Source organism: Exophiala aquamarina (assembly GCF_000709125.1).
Source record: "Exophiala aquamarina CBS 119918 chromosome Unknown aczIA-supercont1.7, whole genome shotgun sequence".
Taxonomy (NCBI): Eukaryota; Fungi; Ascomycota; class Eurotiomycetes; order Chaetothyriales; family Herpotrichiellaceae; genus Exophiala; species Exophiala aquamarina.
The window spans coordinates 1,635,664-1,644,563 of NW_013550581.1; the positions used below are offsets into that span (position 1 = coordinate 1,635,664).

The 8,900-nt window shown below is 53.9% G+C and overlaps 2 protein-coding genes across 2 annotated transcripts; one reads left to right on the forward strand and one right to left on the reverse strand.

Moving 5' to 3' along the window:
* Positions 1-876: 876 nt before the first annotated feature.
* On the reverse strand, positions 877-4,431 carry A1O9_08538 (uncharacterized protein; the record flags this gene model as incomplete). The annotated part of the gene is made up of 2 exons (XM_013402923.1): positions 877-1,398; positions 1,450-4,431. 2 exons carry the CDS (start codon positions 4,429-4,431, stop codon positions 877-879), a joined length of 3,504 nt encoding a protein of 1,167 aa, XP_013258377.1.
* A 2,907-nt stretch (positions 4,432-7,338) lies between these two features.
* A1O9_08539 (uncharacterized protein) lies at positions 7,339-8,775 on the forward strand (the record flags this gene model as incomplete). Its single annotated transcript, XM_013402924.1, has 1 exon — positions 7,339-8,775. The coding sequence occupies one exon, from the start codon at positions 7,339-7,341 to the stop codon at positions 8,773-8,775; it is 1,437 nt and encodes a 478-aa protein (XP_013258378.1).
* Positions 8,776-8,900: the final 125 nt, after the last annotated feature.

Genomic DNA, 8,900 nt, shown 5'->3' on the forward strand with positions numbered 1-8,900 from the left:
TTACAAATCGGAGGGAAAAGAAGAGATACAATATATCCAGTCACGCAATGATGCTAGCACGATAGGGTAGGGGAAGCCATTGGGTTGGAAAGTGGGAGGAACTTCGGTCGGATAAACGCCGAATTGGAGAAGAGAGGATCAACGGTCGGTAGTATCAAGCTAGGAGTTAGCGGGTCATTAGTCAGGTTTAAGAGCAGCAACCTTGGAGGCAGCCATGAGTGCTAAGCATTTCAGAGTCAGCTAGTGACAAGCTAGTGGCCTAGGCTTGCCTACTGGCTATCCGCACGGGGTCTTCTCCGTGATCGGCAGTTTCCCCCACTCAAACAACTACGGAGTCATCTGCATAGAGGGCAGCCCATTCATTTTAAAGGGGGTAGAAACAGAATCTTTACTTGACCGCAATCTGTCTACATATATCTCTCTCAACGAATCCAATAGACTCAGCGCTGTCCCGCAATATCCAGAATGTAGGAAATGTTGGTGGCCAGCCGGTCTTGGTCCCATCTCGATGTCCTTACCATCGCTTCCTCCCTTCTAATTTCTCGAATTCATCATTCTTCTCCTGGACAACTTTCATATAGAACCCCAAGACAGCCGCCTTGAGCCCAAGAAGATATTTCATTCGTATTCACCCCAAGAGGTGGAAATCGTCGTGAGCTTATGCGTGATCTCGTGTCCGTTGGAAACAGTGTCTCCTAAGCCTTTTCCCAAACAAGGTCGCACGGACTATTGCCCTTGGAGCCGATGTTGTCACCGATCGGGGCATAGCACCGAGCCCCAGAGTGCGGCCTGATTGGTTACCCTCAATATATCTATCAGTTGATCCAGCTGTGGAAAATCCAATAGTATAAGACCAAAACCCTCGGTTGAGCATGTCTATAGGAAGCCAGATTCTGACAACAATCGGGCAATCTTTTCTTCTTCTCGTTCTCGGGGTTCGATCTTCAAACTCTGGTTATACATTCCAATTTCTTGCACGTCACCGGCGTTTCTCATGTTTTCTGTGATCCATTCTTGCAATTCAGGCACTGGATTCAGACCGTAAGGGACATTCTGATATGACTGTATATCGCGGATGACCTCAGCGGTTTTGGTCCGTTTGGCAAAGTTGATGAGCTCCGAACCCTTCATTAAAGACGCAATACCATCCTCGATGAAAATCAGATCCGTCAAATATACTCCCAAGAATGGTATACAAGGAGGAGTCGCGGCATGTAGTGTCTCACGATAGAGTGAAAAGTTCTTGGACGTAGAGATTAACGAGCGCATTGATTCCAGTAATGCTTGTGTTTTAGGATTGAGTTGTTGCCAGGTGCGATTCAGTCGCAAGATTGGTGAAGTTCCCAGGGCTGATATGATCGCTGTCACAGCCGAGAAATTGTTCAGCGCTCGACATCTCTGCCATCGTGTTAGCCGAATAGCCATCTCACAAATTACAATACAACTTACGTCAGCAATGGCCACAAATTGCTTGATCACAGCCACTCGTTTCTTGAGTTCGGGATGAGCCAAGATCATCTCAGCCACCCAGTTTGTCAGTTGATTTGAATGCAAAATCAAGGCCTGAACATTAGGCGCGGGTTCGGTGTCTGTTTGCCCTTTCTTTTCCCAAGTCTTTGCCAGGCACTCAACGGGCTTGATCTTGCCATACAGCTTAGACTCGATGATAGTCAACTGTCTGGAAAACTCCGTGGGGTCGATATCAAGGAACTTCAACTTCTTCATGTTCTTGGGCAGAATGGGTGCTGGGGCCGAGTTGTTCAAAGTCAAGATCAACTTCTTCGACGTCGTTTCTAAACCCTTCATTCGCTGGTCCACCAAATTGATCAGGACTTTCGCCAATCCGATCTTGGTGCTTGTATATGTACTCTTGGCAAATGCCAATATTCGTTCAAGAAGCGCTTGGCTTTCCGCATCGTCACTCTCCATCCAATATTGTTCAAGCCAGGATTTGAGGATATTCAAGACCCTGAAACGAGCGGGTTTCTGTTTATGCTCTTCCCAGATTGACAATTCATCACGTGCGAGTCCTTTGGGTGGTTGTAGATTAAATCTTCTCACAAGAAGCTCAAACAGCTCCGCTGCAGATGTAAAAGATCGATAGGTGAGCAAGAAGATTGTCGCAAAGGTGGTATCGGGACGGTCGTGGCGTGTCAGCTGCTCCACTAATCCAGTCAGAGTGCCACTCTTGACTTGGACAACTTCGTTTCGAGTGTCATACTGCACTTCGTCTGGATGATCAAGCTGCAAATACCATGGTACTTCTTCTCCAGCATTGAAAGGTGGTTCGTTTGCCGTCTTGATACTCGTGAGATTGGGGGGCAACTGGCCAAAAAATTGCCTCGCCTTGTCCTTCGTGGGGCGCCGTGGTTTCTCAGCCGTGCCCTCCGGTGGTTCTTGCCCGAGAGTATACGACTTAGACTGCCCAAGATCTGCCAGCGCCGGTCGAAAATTTGCAGCGTGAGTCGAATCTCCTCGTAAGTGATGGTTTTGATAAGTTTCTCCACCATCCGTCATACGGTGGTCCCGCTTGTTGGTGGAACTTGGGGCGTTCAAGGTTGTTGCTGGAAGTAACAGTTGAAGTGCGTAGGTGACATTGGAGACATAAGTTTCAAGTTGTTTGCTCGCCGTTCGGGCATGGTGCATGCGGATATCCAGAGACTCGCCCCTGGTTTCCGCCCATTCATCAGGCAGAGGAGCGGTTATAGCCTGGCACGTTGCTACCAGCTCGCCGATCGAGTCATATGCCTTCTGTTTCTGTGTCCCAAAATCCACCAATGAAGGTTTCTGGAAAACGTTGCCCAGTGCAGACAAATCAATGGATTCAACATGCTGAATCCATGGTCGGAATTGATCGAGTGCAGCACCAGCCTTATGGCATATCATATCGCCTATGTCAGCTTGTCGGGTGGGTGTCGCAATCTTTTCTGTCAGTTGCAGCGCCTCCTCCAGGCGGCGTAGGGAAGTTGTGAGGTTCTTTTTGCAATCTTCAATGAATCGGAGTAGATTGGCGTCTAGTGGCGCAGATGGACGAGAGCGGATCTCATCACTCGAGTCCATAAACGAAACTTCATCGAGTTTCGACTGACTGTCGATATTATTATCACGCCAGCCACCGCCAACGGTGCTGCCCATTATGAAACCTGGATTGAGGCGGGGGATCTCTTCTCCTCTTTGCTGTCGAGCCACCTCGACATAGCCATATACACCGTTCAGCACACCGTCAGCCTCTTGCAAGCACTTGGTCAGAGCATCTGGACCTGGCCAGTCGGCGGCTGCAATATGCGAAGACAGCACCAATTTTGAGAATTTCGACATCATCTCACGGAAGTGGGGATATAAAGCTTTATTAGATGAGATGATTGATGGATTGCCTGAGTGATTGTCAGTTGTGCCTGAACCAGCAGCCAGCAGCATGCGCAAGTGATCGGAGATATCTTCGGCTCTTCGAACGTAATCAGCACGGGCGTGGCTTCGAATGGCGCGTCGATAGGCTTCAATAGCCGATCGCATGTTCTCGACGAGAACACCCCAGGTGACAGGTGCAGCCACAGCGTCGTCCAGAAAGAATCTCGGCGTGGGTGATTTGGTGAGTCTGGGTTGCGGCGGTACAGTAAATGAGGTGGAAGTCGTTCCCAGGGGAGGAAGAGCCATGGAAATCCCGGTGTGAGAGCCAAAAGTGTTGAGGTGAGGAGGAACCGAATTACCAGCCTGCCGGGCAGCGCTGATATCGATAGAGTCCATGGAAGTGGAAGTGGAGATGCTGCCAGAAGTCATGGAACTCTTTTTGCGTGAAGATCTTAGGGATTGTTCACCATCGGCCTCGGAGGCAGAGCCATCATAATCTTCCTCATTCTGGCCATAACCCTGGGCCATCATCTCTGGTGGTGGCCTGGTCTGTTCAGGAACATGGAAATGATTGCGATCGCGTGGTCCAGTCTCCTCTGAGGTTGTTGGAGTTTCCAGAGGCAGCTCCATGGTACTGACACCTGTCAGGGTGTTGAAGTAAAACAATCGGCCATCTGGGGTGGCTTGAGGCACCCAAAAAGCGGCTTCTTCCTGGGGATGAGCGGTGCCACCTTCTATGGGTAAATCAGAGTCTTCATCCTGGGTGTGACTGTCAGAGTCATCCTCTTCGTCGTCATATTCCTCCTCGGTGCCGGTGCCAGAACCGGTCTCGCTTCCTTCATGAGCAGAGGCACTGGATTCATCACCCCCGATTTCGACGGTATAGTTGCTGGGGAACCAGCCCCGAACATCATTGATTACCCCATCCCACCAACCACTCTCCAACTGAGTCAAGACCTGAATTATATCGCCCTGACGAAAGCTCAAACTGGTATGGTCATCGGCATCATAGTTGTACAGGGCGCGGACAAAGATGAGCGGAGGGGGGGGAGGCAGATCTGGGCTGGCGACATAGCCGTTCATCGCCGCGGCCTGAGCAGCACGACGACGCGGCGACAGGCCGCTCATGGGTGAACGGAAATCGTCAGGGCGAGAGGTTGCGGGAGAGTGACGAGAGTGTTCGGTGTAATGAAAGGCGGCGGCAAAGGTTGAGCCAGGCTTGCTGAATTGACCTTGGGAATTGGGATCTTGTGTTACCCTGTGGGAATTTGACATCTCCAGTTGGATTTAGGGCCGTTGGAAGTGGTTGAGCTTCAGCGCAAGAGTTTGCCTTTGGTAGCGCAGCGAGGCAGACGGGATCTGCATGTTCGACTACTGGTGGAGGGGCTCAGACGAAGGGGGCAGACGGGGGGGCGTCGCCGTGGGAAAGCGGGAGAGTGTGTGTCGAGTCAAGTCCAACGGTGGAATACGATTCAGACTGCACCGGAAGGCGTGAGGTATTTTGTGACTCGTGAATGTTGGAGAGTGGCAGGTGTCAAAGTCGACTTGGGCTCTGAGATGGAGAGGAGCAGGAGGCTAAGGCTGTAGCAGATGGGTAGGCGCCCACTTGGAGAGAGAGCATTGGTTGGCCGTAACTGGATAGGGCGGTTATCTGCAACGTACAGGAACAGATCAATCTGACAGAAGCGAGTGGGAAGGAATAAGAGAGATCGACCAGGCGTGTGGGAGTGTGGGAGTGTGGGAGGGAGGAAGAAGAGTAGCGATAAGACAGTATGGAGTAGGATGTTGTCGTCGCTCGAGGGTGCAATGGTTTGGAGGTCGATTGGAGTTAGGGGTGCAGGAGGAGCCAGCGCAGGTACTGTAAGAGTCAGGTGGGAGCTGTGAGGGATAGCTGTGTGATCTCTATACCGATGTGGCAGGGGGGAGTAAGGGCACACGGTGCCGCGCTCAGATCACGACTCGGGGAAGAGAGTGAGCCAGACACCAGACACCCGACACCCGACACCAGACTCCAGACACCAGACTAAGCGTGTGCCTTGGTCATAGGGGGTTAGGGCAGTTGGTACGCCGGCTAAGGTGATGCCTGACAAGGGCTAGGTGCCGCCTAGGGTGCCTGGGACGGGGGCATTAAAGAGGAGTGGTCTGTTCGTGGAGAGCCACCCATACCACCCATACCACCCAAACCATAAGCCAGTCCGGGGCGCCATGGGTTGTGCGCTATTAGATATTTACTCAGTACTCGTAGTCCTGACGGGCGGCTGAATGCAAAGTTCCGCATGGTTCCTCGCTTCGGTGAGGCGACGCCAGGCCTAGGCTGGAAGAGATATCATTTGTAAAGACAAGGCACTGCCTGGATGCCAGTGATCATGCACCCAGTCATGCATGACCACGTGAGGGTCGCAGACGTATCTACGTCAAAAGACAAGAATGACAATGCAATGAAGCAGACCACCTTCCACCAGTAGTGCACAGTGCACACCGAACCCCACCTGCGTCACATCGCCTGTTCCCCAGTCCCTCTTTCGGTGTTGCGTCGTCCGTCCTCCTTAGCGAGAAAGATACTCGTACGAGTATGAATGGGCAGAGAGCGAAACGACAGGTCCACTGGCCCAAAACAGATGGGCAAAAGCCTTTGCAGGAAGAAAGGCCTGTCCTCCCTCTCCCTCCTTCCCTTCTCTCTGACTCGATAATTCTCTAATTAGTATCGCGGTACCTCGCCCAAACTGGAAGACTGTCGTTTCGACCCGAGAGGGGTACGGTGACTCGTGACTACCCAATTGATATCCGTAATTCGCCCAGACGCCTCCCACCTCTCCTCGGAACAGCCGTGCTATATCACTTCCGTAGCCCATTCGTTTCACGGACGTGCCAACACTTTGCCCGCGATATCCCCCACGGAGGGGCCTGAGTCTTGGAATTGCGAGCGAGGGCTTATTCTGAGGTATCTTGTCTGTCTCGCCTATATCATAGCCTAAATTCGGACCCATCTTCCCAGCTCAATGCTCTGCTCAGGAGACAACGGAATTCCGTATACAGCTCCCACAGATTCATTGATTCAATTATAGACCGAGAAAGCACCGAGTGCTCCGTGCAGAGTTCCAGAATCCTGAAGCCCGGAGCCCTTGACGCGTTCGGGGTGCATTTCTGGCACTCACACACGGACACTCTCAGGGATATTCCCCGCAATCGCCCTACGCGAGCTTTCTTACCAGGTACAACAAGGGCCGTGGTGATAGAGAGCCTGGGAGGATCTACGAGGAACTTCAGCCCACGTTTGCCACCGCATCATGACTTCCCAGCAAATTGTTCTTCTGTGTCATAGAAAACTCTGACCTCACTCTCGCAAAATTGACCTGTTCCGTGAAACCCAGGCAGGGGCGTCCGCAAATGATATGCATCCTGACCACCAACTAGACGTCCCTCGCCAGCCGATATTGCCCTGTCTTGCACGTCAACAAAGGACTTCTGCCGTGCATCTAGATAGCAAGGGCTCGAGGCTGGAGCTGAGCCACCTGCCGTGCACCCAAACGTTGGCCACAATGCATGGTACATCCCACAGGGGATTCACACATGGGAGAGATGTACATCTATTGTTTAGTTTTGGAGTCCCCAAGGCTGCGAGCGGAGACGGCCATATCCGAACTGAACTAACGTTGCATTCGCCAACCTCATCCACCAAAAAGGATCGATATCATCATGGCCTCAATACGCTCATCGCTAGTTCCAGAAGCCGAGTCATCCATACGTGTAAGCACGAGCGAGAGTGAGACGTACGCTGATCAGAGGATATCGCGGCATTCCATGGTAACTAGGTTGAAGCCAAGTCATTATTGTGGCCCTGTGCACGTATTCGCTTGAGGCCAGAGATAATGATAACCAGGTACGAGATCAAAGACCAGTGATTCTGACCTGCAGCCAAGAGACCCTTGCTCTCTAAACCTCAGACACCCAACACCCTCCAGAACCAAGCGCAGAAACATAACTCACACGATGGCCCCTTCGCCCCTCCACGTGGGCATCATCGGCGCCGGGATGGGTGGACTCAGCGCGGCGATCGCCCTCGCCCGCGGTGGGATCAAAGTGTCCATCCTCGAGGCCACGACCGAACTCGGGGAGATCGGGGCCGGGATCCAGATCTTCCCCAACGTCTCACGCTACCTTATCCGCTGGGACGTGGACACTCTCATCGGCGACAACCTGGTGTCGGTGTCGGAGGTGCGCACCTGGGGCAGCGACGGGCAGGTCGTCACGCGGGTCGACACGCAGCGCGTCAAAAGACTCACAGGGTTTCCGCACTGGATCGCGCGTCGCGACCACCTCCACGCCGGCCTGACGGAATCCGCGCGGCGACATGGGGTCGAGATCATCGTCGGCGCCCGCGTCCAGGCGCTGTCATACACGCCCTCCACCGCGACCGTGACCACCACGACCGGCGCCTCCCACACCTTCAACCTGGTCGTCGGCGCGGACGGCATGAAATCCACGATTCGGGGACACCTCTTCCCCTCGGCCCTGCCGCGCGCAACCTCGAAAGTCGCCGCATATCGGGGCGTGCTCTCGATCTCCGAGATCCTCGCCAAAGCCCCCGAAGCAAAACCCATCCTGACCAACACGATGGACATGTGGACCGGGCCCAACGGGTACATCATGACGTACCCGCTGAGCGGCGGCAAGGAACTCAACGTAGTGACGTCGTTCTGCAAGGACTACCTGGTGACGCAGATGGAGGAGGTGGCCATCGACGAGTTCCACGCGTACTACGCCGACTACTCGCCCGCCATCCAGTCCGTCATCAAGCTGGTCAACTACACGCAGCGCTGGCCGCTGCTGACGATGCCGCCGCTGGAGAGCTGGTCGAACGAGCACAAGAATGTCGTGCTGCTCGGGGATAGTGCCCACGCCATGCAGAACCACATGGGCCAGGGCGCCGCGACCGCCATCGAAGACGGCGTGTTTCTCGGTCGAGTGCTGAGCGAGGTCGTGCGCGGCGTCGTCAGTCTAGCCGAAGCGGTGGCGCTGTACGAAAAGAAACGCATGCCGCGCGCCTGGACGAAGCAACAACTGGCCCTGGTCTCCGGCGACCTCAACATGTGCCCTGATAGAAACGACCTCGAGAGACGCAACCGCGCCAGTCTCCCCGAGGTCGAGGGACTTGCGGGCCGCGCTTCCAGCGAGCAGCAGCAGGAGCAGCCGGCGTTCCCAATCCTCCCGCCGGCATACCGCTCATGGCAGATGTTCTCGTCCGTGGACACGGTGCCGTCAATCTTCAACTACGACGCCGAGGCCGACGCGGACAATGCCGTGCTCGAGTTCCTGCAGGCACGAGACCGCGAACACGGCCATGTCGATGACTTCACGATGCTGAGTCGCAACCTGGCCAGGAAGTGCTGGTCTGCACTGGACTTTAATGGGATTCCGGAATCTTAATTGACGAGGATCGTGGTGGTGGGAGGTGAAGGAGAAGGGAGAAGGGAGAAGGGAGAAGGGAGAAGGGAGAAGGGAGAAGGGAGAAGGGAGAAGGGAGAAGGGAGAAGGGAGAAGGGAGAAGGGAG